Raw genomic sequence first — 18782 nt, forward strand, 5'->3', positions numbered from 1 at the left:
ACCTGGCCCCAGTGCTGAGCCCTGGGGACACCCCTGGATGTGACTCCATTCCTCAGCTGCTCCATTCCCAGAGCAGCCTGGCCTGAGCAGAGCTGTGGGGCCAGAGCCAGCTGGGCTGTGCTGGGGAGAGGCCCTTGGTGCTGCCCAGAGCTCAGGGCAGCTGGCAGAGCTTGCAGGGAGCTGGGCTGGGCTGGGAGAGCCTGGCACAGAAACCATCAGTGTCCATCTCAGCCTGGCTGAGCGGGCAGGGGCAGGAAGATCATCCAAGGTCCACAAGTTCTCTGTGTGAGAGCTGAGCTTGTGGCCCCCTGAGCCCTCCCAAGTGCTGGGGCTGCACCTCCAGCTCCAGAGGAGATGTGACAGATGGGAGCAGAGACAAATAATTCCTGCTGGACTCTTTCTTGGGTTTGCTGACACAGGTGACCTACAGCCATTAGACGAGATGTTTTGCACCAGATAACACTGGGGGAGTGATAAGAATAATATTTTTTAACTAAAAATTATATTTCATGCATAATGCACAATGAGAAAAAAAATACACGTAGGATCAAATGAGCATCTGAATTTTTCAGAGGATGAGAGACTAATTTATGTTCCACCTGCCAAATCCACTCAAATACTTTTCTCAAGGCTTCCTTGAGATGAGAGGTGACCACCAGAGGCCAAGGCCAGCCAGAGCTGTCTGTCCTGGCAGATTTTGTGTGGGATTACCCTTGCATATAGGGAATTTTTCAGGGGGAGTATAAATTTTGGCTGTGGACACCTGGAAACATGGATGGTTCCTTTCCATAAGAAGGAAAGAACAGAGCCCCACTTCTCCAGGGGCTGATGAGATGCAGCCCTCGATGTTCCAAGATCAGCTGGACCTGTCAGGTGGCCCCTGGGAGGCCAAGCCAGCCAGACCTGTTCCATGTTCCCTTGGTTTCATGGTTCTCTGCAGTGTCCCAATGTTCTGCTTGCTTCTGAAGTGTGGCCCCTTCCTTCCATGAGGCCCTGCAGGGTGACAATGGCCCTTGGGTTCCACAAGGCCCCACAGTGTCACAATGGTCTCCACAGAAAGGAAACCACAGAGCCCCTGTGTTTCAGGGTCTGATGAACTCTGCAGTCACCAGAGGCCAAGGCCAGACAGAGCAGTCTGTCCTGGCAGGTTTGTCTGTGACCAACCCTTGGATATTTGGAATTGTGAATGTTGAATCCAATTTCAGCCATTTGTACCTGGAGGAGAAGGCCAGTTCTTTTCCATAGGAAGGGAAGCATTGATCCCCTGTGTTTGGAAGGCAGGTGAGAGCCCCCCCTAAGGAGGCCAAGGCCAGCCAGACCTGTCTGTCATGGCAGCTTTTGTGTAGGAGCAATCTTTGACTATCGGACTTCTGGGGGTGGAATCCCAAGTTCGGCCATGGACACCTGGCTGAAAGAAGGAGATGGATGAAGGATGAAGAAGAAAGATGATTGTTTTTCATAGGAAGGAAAGGGCAGAGCCCCAGTGTTGCAGGGCAGAACAGGGAGACCACCAGAGGCCAAGGCAAGCCAGAGCAGTCTGTCCTGGCAGCTTTTGTCTGGGAGAAACCCTTGCATATAGGGAAATTTGGAGGAAAAGTACCAATTTTGCCCATGGTTGCCTGTGCAGGAGGGAGGGTTCTTTTCCACAGGAAGAAAAGGACAGAGCCTCAGTGTTTGAAGGCAGGTGAGAGCCAGCTCTCAGGAAGACAAGGTCAAATAGACTTGTTGGTAATGGCAGCTTTTGTTTAAGAGCAATCCCTGGATATTGGGAATTTTTGAGGGGGAATCCCATTTTGGCCACGAATGTTTGAATAAGGAGGGCAGTTCTTTTCCATTTGAAGGAAAGCCCAGAGCCCCAGGGCTCTGTATCAGGGGAACATGAGAAGAAACCCTCAACATGCCAAGGGCAGTTGGACCAGTCAGGCCAAGCCAACCAGACCTGTTACCTGTTCCCTTGTTTCCATGGGGCCCTGCAGGGTCACACCGGCCCCTTGTTTCCATGGGGCCCTGCAGTGTCACACTGGTGGTGTCATATTGGATCCTTGGTTCCATGATGCCCAGATGTGTCACACTTGGCTCTTGTTTCCATGGGGCTCCATAGTGTCACAATGGTCCCTTGCTTCCATGAGGCCTTGCAGGGTCACAGGGGTCTCCTTGGTGCCACAGGATCACAATGGACCCTTGGTTCCATGGGCACTCACAGTGTCAGAAGGGTCTCCTTTGTTCCATGGGGCCCTGCAGATCCCCTTGATTCAACGAGGCCTCAAAGTGTCAGAATGGCCTCCAGTATTCCAATAGGCCCCACAATGTCACAATGGACCTTTGGTTCCGTGGGGTCCCACACTGTTCCATGAATCCTTAGTTCCATGGGACCCTGTAGCTCCTTGGTTCCATGGTGCCACACAGTGTGACAACTGCCCTTGGCCTGCCAACACTCCATAGTGTCACAATGGCCCCTCGGTCCAATGAGGCCTTGTGGTGTCACAATGGTTCAGTGAGGCCTTTAGTGTCACAAGAGTGTCCATGATTCCGTAAGTGTTGGAACCCTGGATGCTGAGAATTTTAAACTTGCTGTGCTGAAAGGCACAGACTTGCAAGAGAACACTGCGTTTGACCTGAGGCTGTGGAGAAGACTTCCAAAATTGATTAACAGCACTGGGGATACAGGTGCGTAGTTGGTTAGAGATGTATACTGCCACAGGGTGGAAAACTTAGAGTTTGGGGTTTTAGAACATAGTAATAAATATGAAGCATATGGAGGTTTTAGGGTGGAGACAGGTTCTCCTTATTTACCTTCTTCTTACCTCCTTCTTCATGGGTTTGGGTGATATTTTGTGATTGGACAGAAAATTCTGCATTGCAGGCTTCAAGGGATCAGTTATTGGGTTAAAAGGGAAAATAATTTTGTAAGGACGCAGGAGCCTCCAGGACGGTTTGGATGGATTCAAACGAGAGATCTCTGTTGGTTGCTCTTAGAATATAAGGTTTATTAGGGATGGTGAAAGGTCCTGCCTGGAGCTGCCAGACGAAGCACGTGGCAGGGCCTGAGGTGATGGGGGAGGAGAGAGACAAAGGGAAGAGAGGGTGCTCTAGGAGAGCAGGGATTCCAAGAGGGGGAAGATCTAAGAGAGGGGAAGTCCCAAGAGGGCGTCTGGCCTGCCAGAAATGCCTCTGCTGTGCTCTCCAAGATGCACAGGGATAGCCAGTGAGCAGGACATTTGGGAGGCAAACCTTCCAAGCCTTTTCTGAGGCCAGGCACACACCAAGATCAGCCAAGACTCTCCACCACACTGCCTGGCCCACCCAGCCCAGCTCTGTGCTGGCCCTGGGCCACAATAGCTCCCAGCAAGCAGGAGGCAAATGCATCTTGCCAAGAGCTGAAACACAGCAGACAGGGAAGATGTGAAACGTGAGTGTGTAAAGGCCTTTTAATTCACAGCTCCCACAGAGAGCTTTGGGGCTCACAGATGGACAGAGATGGTTCTGCTCACCCCTCTGTCCAAAGCAGGGGTAACACACGCTGCTGCAGGTGCTTGGGTTGGTCTCTCCAGGTCCAGGTGGATGCCAAACCTGCTCTTCACAGCCTTCTCCCTTCCCCTGCCCCTCTGCCAAGTACAGCGGGCCTCAAGGACTGAAAGGAGCACAGAGAGCCAAAGGGGGACACTTGCACCTGCCTCACTGGGAGCTCCCTGGGGAGCACTTTCCTTGAGAAGCAAGTCCCTGTCCTCCAAAGGCATTTCCCCAAATGTGCGGCTTTTCTGCTCAACACCAACACACCCTTAGGAAACGCTGGCAAGGCTGAAGGACTTCATGTCCTCTCAGGACAGGCACTCGAGCTCTAGCTCCTATTCCCCCAAGTGCCTTTCCAGGTGGAGGCTCAGACGTGCAGCCCCAGGCCCTCTACAAACACAAGCTGCTCAGTGCCTCTTCACCTGCCTCAACTCCTGCCTGCGCCCACGGCACCAAGACCAGGCTGTTCCCAGCCAGAGCCCAGAGCCCTGCTCCCGCAGGACGCTCTTGCCAGCACCTTCCAGGCCTGTCTGCTGTGCACACAGCGCTTTTCATGCCCGCTCCCAACAGGCTCTGGAAGGCAGAGCACAGCCTGGCTGCCTCTGCCACCAGCACAGCCCAAACACAGGCGGAGGAAGAAGCAGCAGGGGCTGTTTTGCGGCCATGCCCAAGAGAGACTGGAAGGGTGCCCTCCCTCTGCTCTCACTTGCTTGGCTTTCTGACTGGCTCTGAGCCTGGGGCTGCAATTCCTCACTTGTGGGGACCAGAACCACAGCCGGGATCCCAGCACTGCCTGACAGCGCTCCGGGCACTGGCAGGGTCGCGCGTCCCAGTCTTGGGCACCGCGCTGCTGCTTCCTTTGCCCTCAGGCACACCCAAAGCTCCCTGCTAAGCCTGGATGGTGGCTGGTTCTGCCCTCTCCCTGATCCTGTGCAGGGATGGAGCACTGCTGAGCCTTCAGGAAGCTATTCCTGAAAACTTCCAGCATTCCAAGCTCCTTTGCCCTCCGTGGAAGCTTGCCATGGAATCCCTCACAGCTGCCTTCAGAGCATACTCAGCTTGGCTCTTCCAAATTCCCGGGGCTCCAGGCTGCACAGCAAGATCTGCAACTCCACAGAGTTGTGGAACTGCACCTTCAGCACAGGCACCTTTCCAGCCTGATCTGCCCTCGTTCCTCTGTGTGTGTGCACAGAACACGGCGTGGAAGAGAACAGCAGCAGGGGCCTGTGTGTCCCAGGGCCCGGGATTTGCGCCGCTTCAGCTCCACAGAGATGCAGGTAAGGAGGAGAAACCAAACTGTTTATTAATGGAAGGGAAAGGGAAGGGATGAGATGGGGGCCAAAAAAAGGGAAATGGGCAGCGTTTGAGGGCTGGAGGGAGGGAGCTGTCAACAGGGAGGGGGAAGGCAGCAGCTATGGGAGCTTGCAGCAGGCACAGCTGTGGCCAGCATCAGGTGTGCCTGGAGCTCCAGTGACATTGAGTCCTGGTGCTCTCTTCACTGTCTCCTGGTACTCTGCTTGGGACCCTGTTTCTCTGAATCCAGCAGATGACCTTAGTTCTGCATATCTTTGTCCAAAAATTGTCTGAGTTTCCAGGTTAGTGGAGGATGGGCTGTCATCTTCGCTCATGGCTTGAAGGGCTGGAAGACATAAATCAACCACAGTCAGAGACCAGGGGCTGTGTGACATCACAGAGACCTGTGTAACATCACTGGGGCTTTGTGACATCACAGGTCCAGTGTGACATCACAGATACTGTGTGACATCACAGAGACCTGTGTGACATCACAGAACCTGTGTGACATCACAGGGGCTGTGTGACATCACAGAACCTGTGTGACATCACAGAGACGTGCGTGTGACATCACAGAGAGATGTGTGATGTCAAAGAGATGTCAGTGTGACATCACAGAGATGTCTCTGTGACATCACGGAGATGCCAGTGTGACATCACAGAGAGCTCTTTGACATCACAAAAAGCTGTGTGACCTCATAGGGTCAGTGTGACATCAAAGTGATGTCCAAGTGACATCACAGAGAGCTGTGTGACGTCACAGAGATGTCAGTGTGACATCACAAAGAGCTGTGTGACATCACAGTGGTGTCTGTGTGACATCACAGATACCTGTGTGACATCATGTGTCCATGTGACATCACAGAGATCTGTGTGGCATCACAGATATGTCTGTGTGACAATACAGATATGTCTGTGTGACATCACAAAAATCTGTGTGACCTCACAGGGTCAGCGTGACATCATGGAGATGTCAGTGTGACATCACAGAGAGCTGTGTTACATCACCGAGATAACAGTGTGACATCACAGAGATATCGGTGTGACATCAGAGAGAGGTTTGTGACATCACAGATATGTCTGTGTGACATCACAAAAAGCTGTGTGACATAACAGGGTCAGTGTTACATCACAGATATGTCCGTGTGACATCACAGAGGGCTGTGTTACATCACAGAGATGTCCGTGTGACATCACAGAGAGCTGTGTGACATCACAGAGATGTCTGTGTGACATCACAGAGGGCTGTATGATCTTGCACCTTCTGGAAGATGGAGTGTTGCCCACTCTGTATTGCCTGCAGCACGTGCAATGTTTGAAGTGCCAGCTCTGACATGGCACTACTGACATCCTCTGTCAGGCATTCAAGGGCTGCAAGAGAGAGGAACAGAGCCACGGTCAGATCCCGACTCTGCGGGGAGCCGAGGGGAGCCCGCCCTGCCAGGGCCATCCAAGCCGGCTCTTGCCATGGCCGGGAGGGATCAGGGACCAAGGGGATCAGCCCGAAGCTGCTGGCCACGCATCCCCCACGTGTCCCTGAAATCTCTGTGTGCTCTACCTAGGAGAGCAGAGCTCTCCGCAGCCGGGGCAGGGCTTGCAGCTCGCCCCGGCAGCCCCCGCTGTCCGCCCCCTGCCCTGTCTCACCATTGCAGATCAGCTGGAGCTTTTCCTGCTGTCCCCTCAAGCTCCTCCCGGCCGTCCCTGGGAACACAGAGCCTGTCAGGCCCGGCGGCACAGCTCCCTGCCAGCGGCGCTGCCAGCCCTGTGCCCACACGCCCTCCTGGCCCGGCTCGTGGCTCACCCATGAACCTGACGGCGCCTCTCGCAGGGGCTCCTGTGGGCTCTGCAGGTAGGGCAGGGCCCGGCGCAGGTGCTCGGCCACGCTGCTCCTGTCCTCTGCCAGCTGCAGAGAGCGGCAGGAGGGAAGGGTTGGCCCCGCAGCCCCGCCGGGCCGGGGCTCCATGGGCACCCGGCTCGGGCCGCAGGAGCCTGGAGCAGAGCCCGCGCGGCCTCGGGCTGCAGCAGCGGGCAGGGGCACAGCTGCCAGCCCGCACACCGAGCACCGCGCTCAGGGGGCTTCTCCAGGCTGGGGCTGCGGCTTCCCGGCCCTCCTTACCAGGCACTCGGTGAACTTCCACAGCTTCTGGTTCTTCACCAGCTTTTCAAGTTCCGTCCTCTTCAGGAACTCAGCTGCACAAAGCAGCGTTTCCTGAGAAGCCTGGAGAGCAGCAGAGACGCGGAGATGGCCCCACAGCCCAGGGCGCAGGACCCGTCCCTGTGCCAGGGCCTGGAGGAGGATGCAGCCTGCGAGGTGCCAGGGCAGGAGGCAGCCCAGCCCCTGCCAGGGGAACAGCAGCAGCTGCCGAGTCCTCACCTCTGCCACTCGCTGGTTCTCATCATGGCAGTGGAAGGAGAGTGGCAGCAGGCTCTGGCACACGTGTGTCTTCAGAGCCTCTTTTTCATTTTCCTGTGGAAAAGTCATCCATGTTTGGAAGAGCAGTATGGAGAACAGCTGCACTTGGCTATTGTCCTGTATAAGGGAAAAAAAAAAGACCTCAGCATCGGCTGCACGGAGCTCAGCTTGGTGCAGACCTGCAAATCTGCAGGGCACAAAGTGTCTGGGCAGCAGCCAGTGGCCGTGGCTGGGGGCAGTGAGCCTTACGTGGTCAAGGAGTGGCAGGAGCGCCTCAACCAGCTGCAGTGTGATGGGGCTGGCTATCAGCATGTCCTTCTCCAAGATGATAAAGTTGAGGAGCAGGACTGTCATGCTAACTATCTCTCCATCCGCATCCCACAGGAGCTCCACAAGACTTTCAGTCAGGCTCCACATTTTTTCTCTCTGTGAGGAACACAAGTTTGTGAAATGCCATCCTGCTGCTGCAGGGCCTAGAGGCCAAAGGGCTATTCCAAAGCACTTGGGCAGCTGAAGCGGGAGGCAGGAGAGCTGGGAGCAGCTGGCCCAGCGCCCAAAGCCCAGCCAAGCCCAAGCGACTGCATTCCTGAGCGCAGCCTCTGCCCCTGCCCCCTTCTCACCATTGAGGTATCCTTGATGAGCTCCAGAAGGGCCCTGAGCACCAGGTGACGCCTCTCCTTGCACTCGCTCCTCAGGTGCCTTGACAAGATTTGCAGGACTCTGTCAGCACCGCGTTCACTCAAGTCCAGGCACTCGAGGACCTGAAAGGCACAGGGCAGTGACAGGGGACCGGCCAGCAGGAGCCCAGAACCGCACAGGGCTGGGCCCAGGCAGCAGCACAGGGCGTGGGCTCCGTCCCAGGCACTGCGGCCAAGAGAGGGCAGAGAGCCGGGAGGCAGCTGAGCGAGGCAGCGCTGGCCTTCAGGCTCAGCTCCACAAGGAACGCCAGGGAGGGCAGCTCCCAGCATGGCTCCTGTGTGCTGAGCAGCTGGAGCAGGTAGCGAGCGATCCGAGAGCACAAGGGGATGGAGACACAGGACATCTCCCTGGCAGGAGACAAAGTAACCAAGGCTGTGGGCCAGGGGGACAAACCTCTCCCAGGACTGACTCACAGAGGTCTGGTCTTTCCCCAGCATCCTGCAAGGGCCCCATGGCTATTTGGGAGGCGGCTCCTTGTGGGCACCCTCCTCTCCCAGCCTTTTTCAGTCTGTTTGGCTGTCCCTCGGTGACAAGGCCCTCTGGCCCATGACCACAGGGACTGTGTGGGGCACCCCAGGCACAGAGCACAAATATCAGAGGCAGCAGTGTGAAGGGGGTCTCACCTGGCCAGCAGACCCACGGCACTGTGGTGGGTGTCAGCCCACAGCAGCGTGTCCCAGCCACACTTGCGTTCCATTGCCACCACCACATCCTCGTGCTGCATTTGGCAGAGCAGGGACTTCAGGGTCCACACTGCAAACCTGTGTGTAGAGCAAAGCCCGGGTCACACTGGGAGCACTGGCTCCTGCCCAGGGATGTGGCAAGGACAGGAGGACTGGGATGGAGCACCTGCTGGGGTTGGAGGCAAGGCCGTGTTGCTGCTGACATCCCTTCCAGAAGGTATCGACCTCCTCTGGCATATCCAGAGTGCTGAAGAGCACTTGGAAGAGCAGATGGACAAACAGGCGGGGGAAATACACGGTCACCATCTGTGGGACACAGGGCAGCTGGAGGATCTTCCACATCACCACAGTTGCCTGCAAAGCACAAAGCCCCTCGAGACAGCGCTCAGTGCCGAGGTGTCCGTGTGGCAGGGCCCGAGCACGGGAGGGAGAGGCCCAGAGAGACGCAGGGGGAGCACCGGGCCTGGTGGCCCTGAAGCTCTCCCAAGGCCAGGTTTCAGCCCAGCGCCTGAGGCAGGGAGACGCCGTGGGGGAGGGAGGATGGAGAGCTGCTGGAGGGGTGGCCTTGGGGCCAGCAAAGGCAGAAACTCACAGCCAGGGCAAGGACAGCCGTGTGGTCCCCATCGGAGGTGCACGTGCTGTGCTCTGGCCAGCTCCCCAGCACATCCAGGAGTACGAGCATGGCCGGCTCTGCAGTCCTGGGCGAGCACATGATGCTCTTCCACATGGCCAAAGCAGCTCTGTGGGGTCAGAGCTCTGTCTCAGAGGAGTCTGGGACACAGCAGCATGGCCTGGGTGGCAGAGGGGAGCTGAGCTGCTCTGCCAGCCCTGCCTCTGCCCACTGCCCCTCACTGGCAGCACGCAGGCAGCCCAGCCCTGTGGGGACTGGCCCCTGAGGGGCAGGGGGGAAGCATGGCAGCACGCTGGGGGGCTGGCAGGGGCCAGGGCTGGCAAAGGGAACAGCCAGAGGGCCCTGGAATTCTCTGTTGGTCAGACACCTGGGACAGGCTGTACAGGGTGAAGGGCTGCTGAGCCTTGTGGACACGTGGGCCCCGTACCTGTCACACCCATGGGCCACACGCAGGAGAGCCATCACCACGTCAGAGGGCTGTGCCTCTGTCAGATCCAGAAGGGGCCTGTACAGATTGTACTCAGGAAACTCATTGGCCACGAGGCTGTACCTCACCATGGCAGGCACCTGGAGAAGGCAGGGGAGACTTGGAAAGCTGCCAGAGGAAGGAATGTGCCCAGCTGCCCCAGAGAAGTGCTTCCCTTGCCACCACACTGCCATGGCCTCAAAGGCTTCCAGGGAACATCAGGCTTGGCTTGGGAGGCCACGCAATTGCTGGGAGGATCAAACCCAGGCCACAGGCTGCTCACTTGCTTTGGGCTGGAAGGACCCTCCTCCACAAGCATATCCAGCAGGGCAGCACTTGGTCTTGGGCTCTGACCACAGCGCCCACGACGCTGCTCTCTTCCTCCCGAGTCCTCTTCATAAATTTGCAAACCATCTGTAGCAGAAGGGCAAGAAGCCCGGGATGTTGCATGGAGTGCTCCAAGCACAGTGCTGGGCTGAGCAGTTTTCCTGAGCTGTGCCTAAGTTTCCCCCCAGGCCCCTGAGCCATGCCTCAGTTTCTGTGGGGCCTGCCTCAGTTTTCCTTAGCCGTACCTCAGTTTCCCCCCAGGCCCCTGAGCCGTGCCTCAGTTTTCCTGAGCCGTGCCTCAGTTTCCCTCAGGCCCCTGAGCCGTGCCTCAGTTTTCCTGATCCGTGCCTCAGTTTTCCTGAGCCTTGCTTCAGTTTCCCTGGGCCGTGCGTCAGTTTTCCTGAGCCGTGCCTCAGTTTTCCTGGGCCGTGCCCCAGTTTCCTCTCAGGCCCCTGAGCTGTGCCTCAGTTTCCCTATGGCGTGCCTCAGTTTTCCTGAGGTGTGCCTCTGTTTCCCTGAGCCGTGCCTCAGTTTCCCTGAGCCGTGCCTCAGTTTTCCTGAGCCGTGCCTCAGTTTCCCTGAGCCGTGCCTCAGTTTCCCTGGGCCGTGCCTCAGTTTCCCTGGGTCGTGCCTCAATTTTCCCCCAGGCCTACTCGCTGGTGGACCGCGGGCTCGGTTACTGCCAGGGCAGCGCCTTCATCCTGGGACTGCTGCTGATACAGGTGCAGTGGGAATTCCGGGGTATTTTTGGGAATTCTGGGCGGCTTTGGGAATTCTGGGTTTTTTTGGGGGACTTTTTATCGCAATTTTGGGGTTTTTTAGAGGAATTTTGGGGTTGTTTTGGGGGAATTCCCGGGGATTTTTCGGGATTTCTGAGTGATTTTTTTGGGAATTCCAGGGGTCTTTTGAGGAATTCCGGGGATTTTTTTTTTGAATTCTTGGGGGTTTCTTTGGGAATTCTGGTGTTTTTTTTCTGGGAATTTTGGGGGCTTTTTTGGGGAATTTCGTGGGGTTTTTCGTGGGAATTCTGAGGGGTTTTTTTGGCAATTTCAGGGATTTCTTTTGGGAATTCCAGGGGGTTTTTTGGGAATTTTGAGGGTTTTTTTAGGAATTCTGGGTTTTTTTGTGGTAATTATGGTGGTTTTTTTGTGGGAATTCTGAGGTTTGTGGGAATTTCAGTTTTTTTTCTGGGAATTTTATTAGGGGGTTTTGGGAATTTTGGGGTTTTGTTGGAATTCTGGGGTTTTCTTTTGGGAATGTCAAGTGTTTTTTACAGGAATTCCAGTTTTTTTTTGTGGGAATTCCAGAGGATTTTTTTGGGAATTCCAGGGTTTTTTTGGGGAATTCTGGGTTTTTTGGGGGGAATTTTTATAGCAATTTTGGGTTTTTTTAATAGGAATTTTGGGGCTTTTTTGGGGAATTCCGGGGGATTTTTTGGGATTTCTGAGTGATTTTTCAGGAATTCCAGGGTTTTCTTGGGGAATTCTGGGGATTTTTCTTGGGAATTCTGGTGATTTTTTTGGGGAATTCTGGGTGGTTTCTTGGGAATTCTGGGGGTTTTCAGGAATTCCGGAAGAGGTTTTAGGAATTCCGGGGTTTTTTTGTGGGAATTCTGGGGGGTTTTGGGAATTTTGGGATTTTTTTGTGAATTTCAGTGGGTTTTTTTGAAAATTCCGGGGTTTTTTGGGAATTACTGGGGTTTTTTGTGGGAACTGCAGGCGTTTTTCAGGAATTCTGGGGGGTTTATTTTTTGGGAATTCCAAGGGGTTTTTTGGGGAATTTTAGTGTTTTTTTCCAGGAATTCCAGGGCTTTTGTAGGAATTTTGGGGGTTTTTTTGGAATTGTGGGTGGTTTTTTTGGGGAATTCTGTGTGGTTTCGTGGGAATTTTGGAGTTTTTTTTGGAATTACGTGGGGTTTTTTTGGTGGGAATTCTGAGGATTTTTTCTGGCAATTTCAGGGATTTCTTTTGGGAATTCCGGGGGTTTTTTTGGGAATTCTGGGAATTTTGGGGCTTTTTTTTGGAATTTTGGTGGTTTTTTTGGGAATTCTGGGTGGGTTTTTTTGGAATTCTGGGTTTTTTGGGGGAATTTTGGGGTTTATCTGGGAATTACGGGGGTTTTTGGGAATTCTGGGGGGATTTTTTAGGGAATTCCGTGGGGGCTTTGTGGGGAATTCCAGGGCTTTTTTGGGGGAATTTGTTTAGTTTTTTTGGGAATCTTGGTGTTTTTTTCTGGGAATATTGGTAGTTTTGGGGGAATTCTGGGGGTTTTTTTTTGGGAATTCCGGGGGGTTTTGGGGAATTCTGGGTGGTTTTTTGGGGGAATTCTGGGAATTCTGATTGGTTTTTTTTAAATTGTGGGGGTTTTTTTGAAATTCCAGGCGTTCTTTTGGGAATTTCAAGGGGTTTTTATAGGAATTCCAGGGATTTTTTGTGGGAATTCTGGGGATTTTTTGAGAATTCCAGGGGGTTTTTTGGGAATTCTGCGGGTTTTTTGGGGGGATTCCAGGGGTTTTGTAGGAATTTTGGTTTTTTTTTTTTTAATTTTGGTGTTTTGTGGTAATTCTGGGTGGGTTTTTTTGGGAATTCCGGTACATTTTTTGGGAATTTTGGGGCTTTTTTTGGGAATATTGGGTTTTTGATGGGATTTTGGTGTTTTTGTCTGGGAAATTTTGTGGGTTTTTCTGGGAATTCTGAGGCTTTTTTCTAGGAATTTCGGAGTGCTCAGGAATTCCAGGGGTTTTTTTGGGAATTCCAGGTGGGGTTTTTCTGGGAATTCCAGGGTTTTTTTGGGAATTCCAGGGTTTTTTAGGGGAATTCCAGGGGGTTTTAGGGAATTCCCGGGGTTCAGGAATTCCAGGGGTTTTTTTGGGTATTCCGGTTGTTTTCGGGAATTCCGTGGGGCAGGGGGGGGGGGGGGTAGGGGAGGGTTGGGACTTCTGGGTGGTATTTTTGGGGGATTCTGTTGTTTTTTTGGGAATTCCAGGAGGTTTTTTTTGGGAATTCTGGGTTTTTTTCCTGGGAATTCCAGAGTATTTTTTTGTGGGAATTCTGGAGGGTTTGGGAATTTTGGTGTTTTTCTCTGGGAATTTTGGTGTTTTTTCCTGGGATTTTGGTGTGGGTTTTTTTTTTTTTGTGTGTTTTTTTTTTTTTTTTGTGGGAATTTTGAGGTTTTTTGGGAATTCTGCTGAGTTTTTTTTGGTTTTTTTTTTTTTTTTTTTTTTTTTACATTTTGGTGATTTTCTTTAAATTCTCTGGGGTTTTTTCTTGGGAATTCTTCAGTTCCATGGGAATTTGGGGGATTTTGCTGAAAATTCTGGGAATTTTTGCTGGGAATCCCAGGAATTTTTTTTTGAATTCTTATTTTTTTCTGGGAATTCCAATTTTTTCCTGGGAATTCCATATTTTCCCTGCACAGACGCTGGAGGAGGAGACATTGAGCGTTTGCTAGGAATTCTGTGGTTTTTGCAGGAAATTCTGGGTTGTTTGCTCTAAAATCTGGGCATTTCTGCTGGGAATCCCAGGATTTTTTTGGGAATTCTTTTTTTTTTTTTTTGGGAATTCCTTGTTTCCCTGGCTGCAGATGCTGGAGGAGGACGCGTTCAGCATTTGGTGGGAATTCTGGGGTTTTTGCTGGGGATTTTGGGGATTTTGCTGGGAATTCCAGGATTTTTGATTGAGAATTCCCTTTTTTTTTCTGGGAATTCCGTGTTTCCCTGGCTGCAGATGCCAGAGGAGGAGGCGTTCAGCGTTTGGGGGGAATTACAGAGTTTTGGGGGGAATTCCATCAGTTCCATGGGAATTCTGGGGTTTTTTTCTGGGAATTTTAGGGATTTTGCTGGAAATTCTGGGGATTTCGTTGGGAATTCCCTATTTTTTTCTGGGAATTCTGTGTTTCTGCGACTGCATGTGCTGGAGGAGGAGGCATTCAGCGTTTGCTGGGAATTCTGTGGTTTTTGCTGGAAATTCTGGGGTTTTTGCTCTAAAATCTGGAATTTTTTGCTGGGAATACCAGGATTTTGTTGGGAATTCTTATTTTTTTCTGGGAATTCCCATTTTTTCCTGGGAATTCCGTGTTTCCCTGCGCAGATGCCGGAGGAGGAGGCGTTCAGCGTCTTCGTGCGCCGGGTGCAGCAGCACCGCCTGCGGGAGCTCTTCAAGCCCAGCATGGCCCAGCTGGGGCTCTGCATCTACCAGTTCGAGGTGCTGCTGCAGGTGGGACACCCTGGGGACACCTCGGGGACACCCTGGGGACACCCTGGGGACACCTTGGGGAAAGGGACACCCTGGGGACAGGGACAGGATGGGGACAGGAACAGGGACAGGGACACCACGGGGACAGGGACAGGGATGCATCGACCAGTTGGAGGCCATGCTGCAGGTGGGACAGTGAGGGGACACCTTGGGGACACCTTGGGGACATCCTGGGGACAGGGACACCCTGGGGACAGGGATGCATTTACCAGTTTGAGGTCTTGCTGCAGGTGGGACACCTTGGGGACACCTCGGGGACACCTTGGGGACATCCTGGGGACACCCTGGGGACACCCTGGGGACACCTTGGGGACACCATGGGGACAGGGACACCATGGGAACAGAGACAGGGACACCATGGGGACAGGGACAGGAATGCATTGACCAGTTCGAGGTCCTGCTTCTAGTTGGGACACCTTGGGGACATCCTGGTGACACCTTGGTGACACCTTGGGACATCTTGGGGACATCCTGGGGACACCTTGCGGACACCTTGGGGACACCCTCGGGACACCTTGGGGACGCCTTTGGGACATCCTGGGGGACAGGGATGCATTTACTAGTTTGAGGTCTTGCTGCAGGTGGGACACCCTGGGGACACCTCGGAGACACCATGGGGACAGGGACACCATGGGAACAGGGACAGGGACACCTTGGGGACAGGGACAGGGATGCATTGACCAGTTCGAGGTTCTGTTTCTGGTTGGGACACCTTGGGGACATCCTGGTGACACCTTGGGGACAACCTGGGGACACCTTGGGGACATCATGGGGACACCCTGGGGACACCTTGGGGACACCTTGGGGACACCTTTGGGACATCCTTGGGACACCCTATGAACACTTTGGGGACACCTTAGGGACACCCGGGGACACCTTGGGGACACCTTGGGGACACCCTGGGGACAGGGACAGGGATGGGGACAGGATGGGAACAGTGAGGGGACAGGGGACAGGCTCAGACCCTAATTCCCAGTTTTGTCCCCACGTCCTGACCCCAAATTCCCCTTTTTGTCCCACCCTAAATTCCCATTTTTGTACAACCCCAAATTCCCATTTTCCTCCCCAAATCCGACCCTTTATTCCCATTTTCCACCCCGAATCTGACCCCAGATTCCTGTTTTTCTCCTGAAATTCCCATTTTCCTCCCCAAATCTGACCCCAAGTTCCAATTTTTTCCCCCAAACTCCCCTTTTTCTCCCCAAATTCTCATCTTTCTCCCCAAATCCGACCCCAAATTCCTATTTTTCTCCCCAAATTCCCATTTTCCTCCCCAAATTCCCATTTTCCTCCCCAGATTCCCGTTTTCCTCCCCAGACCCGACCCCGAATTCCCATTTTCTCCCCACATTCCCATTTTTCTCCTGAAATCCAACCCCAAATTCCCATTTTTCTCCCCAAACAGCCATTTTTCTCCCCGAAATTCCCATTTTCCTCCCCAGATTCCTGTTTTTCTCCCCAAATTCCTGTTTTTCTCTCCAAACTCCCATTTTTTCCCTGAAATTCCCATTTTCCTCCCCAAATTCCTGTTTTTCTCCCCGAACTCCCATTTTTGTTCTCAAATTCCTCATTTTTCTCCCCAAATTCCCGTTTTTCTCCCTCAGTCCTACCCCAAATTCCCATTTTCTTCCCCAAATTCCCATTTCTCCCCCCAAATTCCCATATTCCTCCCCAAATTCCCATTTTCCCCCCAAATTCCCATTTTCCTCCTTTAATCCAACCCCAAATTCCCAAATTCCTTCCCAAACTCCCATTTTCCTCCACAAATTCCCATTTTTCTCCCCAAATTCCCATTTTCCTCCCCAAATTCCTGTTTTTCTCCCTTAATCCAACCCCAAATTCCCATTTTTCACCCCAAATTCCCATTTTCCTCCCCAAATTCCCATTTCCCTCCCCAAACTTCCATTTTCCTCCCCAAATTCCCATTTTTTCTCCCCAAAGTCTCATTTTTTTCCCTTATTCCAATCCCAAATTCCCATTTTTCCCCCCAAATTCCCACGTTTCCCCCCAGGAGCAGCTGCCCGAGCTGACCGTGCACCTGCGCTTGCAGAGTTTCCTCCCGTCCATGTTCGCCTCCTCCTGGTTCCTGACGCTTTTCCTCACCACCTTCCCCCTGCCCGTGGCCACGCGCGTCTTCGACCTCTTCATGTACGAGGTACCCAAAATCGGCCCTTTCCCACCCAAAATTGGGGCTTGGGGGGGGAAAAATTCCTCAAAAATGGGTTTGAGTTAGAGAAAATTCCGCAAAAATTGGTTTGGGTTTGAGCAAACCCCTCAAAAATGGGTTTGAGTTTGAGAAAATCCCTCAAAAATTAGTTTGGGGTGGATCAAATCCCTCAAAAATGGGTTTGGGGTGGATCAAATCTCCCAAAAATGAGATTGGGGTGGATCAAACTCTTCAAAAATGGGTTTGGGGTGGATCAAATCCTTCAAAAAGGGGTTTGGGGTGGCTCAAATCCCTCAAAAATGGGTTTGGAGTGGATCAAACTCTTCAAAGATGGATTTGGGGTGGATCAAATCCCTCAAAAATGGCTCTGGTGAGGTTTAAATCCTTCAAATATGGGTTTGGGTTTGACCAAACCCCTCAAAAATGGGTTTTTGGTGGATCAAATCCATCAAAAATGGGTTTAGTTTGGACAAATCCCTCAAAAATGGTTTTGGGGTGGCTCAAATCCCTCAAAAATGGGTTTGGGTCACTGGGGTCACCTTGGGGTGGGGCTGGTCAGTGGGGTGGCCTTGGGTCACCTTAGGGTGGGGTTGGTCAGTGGGGTGGGGTTGGTCAGTGGGGTGGAGTTCATCAGTGGGGTGGGTTTGGGGTGGGGTTGGTCAATGGTGTGGTCTTGGGTGGGGTTGGGGTGGCCTTGGTCAGTGGGGTTGGTCAGTGGGGTTGGTCAGTGGGGTTGGGGTTGGTCAGTGGGGCGGGTTGGTCAGTGGGGTTGGTCAGTGGGGTTGGTCAGTGGGGCAGGTTGGTCAGTGGGGTTGGTCAGTGGGGAAGGTTGGTCAGTGGGGCGGGTTGGTCAGTGGGGTTGGTCAGTGGGGAAGGTTGGTCAGTGGGGCGGGGTTGGTCAGTGGGGTTGGGGTTGGTCAGTGGGGTTGGTCAGTGGGGTGGGGTTGGTCAGTGGGGTTGGTCAGTGGGGTGAATTTCCCATTTTTTGAGCTGATTCTCCCAATTTTTGGCCTGAATCTTCCCTTTTTTGGGGTGAATCCCCCCATTTTTGAGCTGAATTCCCCCATTTTTAACTGAATATCCCAGTTTTGGCCTGAATTCCTTAATTTTTTGGCCTGAATCTCCCCATTTTTGGGCTGAATCTCCCCATTTTTGATTTGAGTTTCCCATTTCTGAGCTGAATCTGTCGCTGTCGAGGCAGGACGGGAATGAGAAGACTGATTCAGAAGGCTGTGAGAGTGAAACTCCGATTTATTCAAAATACACTGCTCTTTTATACAGAGCTTCGCAAAGGTTAAATCCATTGGTCCTAAAGTGAAAACAAGCTACAACATTGGTTCAGAGTGCCTGATGCACAGTGATAGAACTTAACTATAAACAGTGTGAGAACAAGAGAGATCAAGAATTATTTACATTCCTTCCCAGCTCTTTCCCAGGCTTTTGCCTGGCTAGAAACTCTCAGTTTCTTTTCTTTGACTGAATCTGAGTCCCACATGTCCTCTCTTTTAGTTTAAAAAAGAAGGCAGTGTTTGTCTCCTCTCTGCAAGGTCTCTTGCAGAAGAGAGGACAAACACGACTCCGAGGTTCACTAGTTGATGATTCAAAACCTCATTGAACGTTGGCTCAGATCGGTCAAAGAGATTCCAAGCTTATATTTTTCAAGGAATCAGTTACCAACTCTAAGATAGTAACAACTCACTGTCAGACTGTCAACAGACTGACAGTCCAACTTGTCAAAACCCATTTCCCAGTGGGAGTATGACCTGACAGAAAAGAAGGTATTTACAACATGTGCACATACCCAAATCAGCCAAATTTGAATTTGACAAAATGAGTAACATCTCTCTGCCAGAGCTGCAAAGCCTTTAGGTCTCTGGGATCTGTCCCAGCCAGTAAGGTGCAGCAGGTTTGCCTTGATTGGCATTCATCAGAATTACTTTTGCAAGGTGTGTGCACTTAATAGAAAAACCATGCAAGGCTTTGCCTGTGCAATCATGTCCTCAATGGACAGCTTGAGTGATGAAATCGAACTTAGGTCCAAACTACATCCTCAAGGCTTTCAAAACAATTGAGTGAAATTGACCCAATTCAGAAAGGACCAAATTCACAACACTTGAGAAACCTCTGAAATGCCATGGCCACAGCCCTTAATTCAATCACTTGGGCTGAGTTTGATCCGTGGCTTCCCAGGACTTTGAGCTGTTAGTGAAAACACGCAGCTCTTTCCGCTGTTAGTGAAAACACGCAGCTCTTTCCGCCTTTTTTGTTTTGTTTTTGTTTTGTTTTTTTTTTTTTTTTTAAGAGCCAGCGGTGGACTCTAGGACCCAGCCCCGCTAGGAAA

At 52.4% G+C, this 18782-nt stretch overlaps 1 protein-coding gene across 1 annotated transcript; it reads left to right on the top strand.

Annotated features, from left to right (window-relative positions):
• Window positions 1–2449: 2449 nt before the first annotated feature.
• LOC140680806 (EVI5-like protein) lies at window positions 2450–18037 on the top strand. The gene is made up of 5 exons (XM_072919550.1): window positions 2450–2494; window positions 10670–10744; window positions 14111–14236; window positions 16286–16429; window positions 17951–18037. The coding sequence occupies exons 1-5, from the start codon at window positions 2450–2452 to the stop codon at window positions 18035–18037; spliced, it is 477 nt and encodes a 158-aa protein (XP_072775651.1).
• The last annotated feature ends 745 nt before the right edge of the window (window positions 18038–18782 follow it).

This window comes from Taeniopygia guttata, chromosome 29, assembly GCF_048771995.1.
Source record: "Taeniopygia guttata chromosome 29, bTaeGut7.mat, whole genome shotgun sequence".
NCBI lineage: Eukaryota > Metazoa > Chordata > Aves > Passeriformes > Estrildidae > Taeniopygia > Taeniopygia guttata.

What these genes read in the sequence shown, in the direction of transcription:
- LOC140680806 (XM_072919550.1), top strand. Translation starts at nt 2,450, where the DNA reads ATGGCCCCTCGGTCCAATGAGGCCTTGTGGTGTCACAATGGTTCA. An exon ending in TGGGACTGCTGCTGATACAG is followed by an intron (nt 10,745 to 14,110) that starts GTGCAGTGGGAA and finishes TTCCCTGCGCAG; the next exon opens with ATGCCGGAGGAGGAGGCGTT. An exon ending in AGTTCGAGGTGCTGCTGCAG is followed by an intron (nt 14,237 to 16,285) that starts GTGGGACACCCT and finishes GTTTCCCCCCAG; the next exon opens with GAGCAGCTGCCCGAGCTGAC.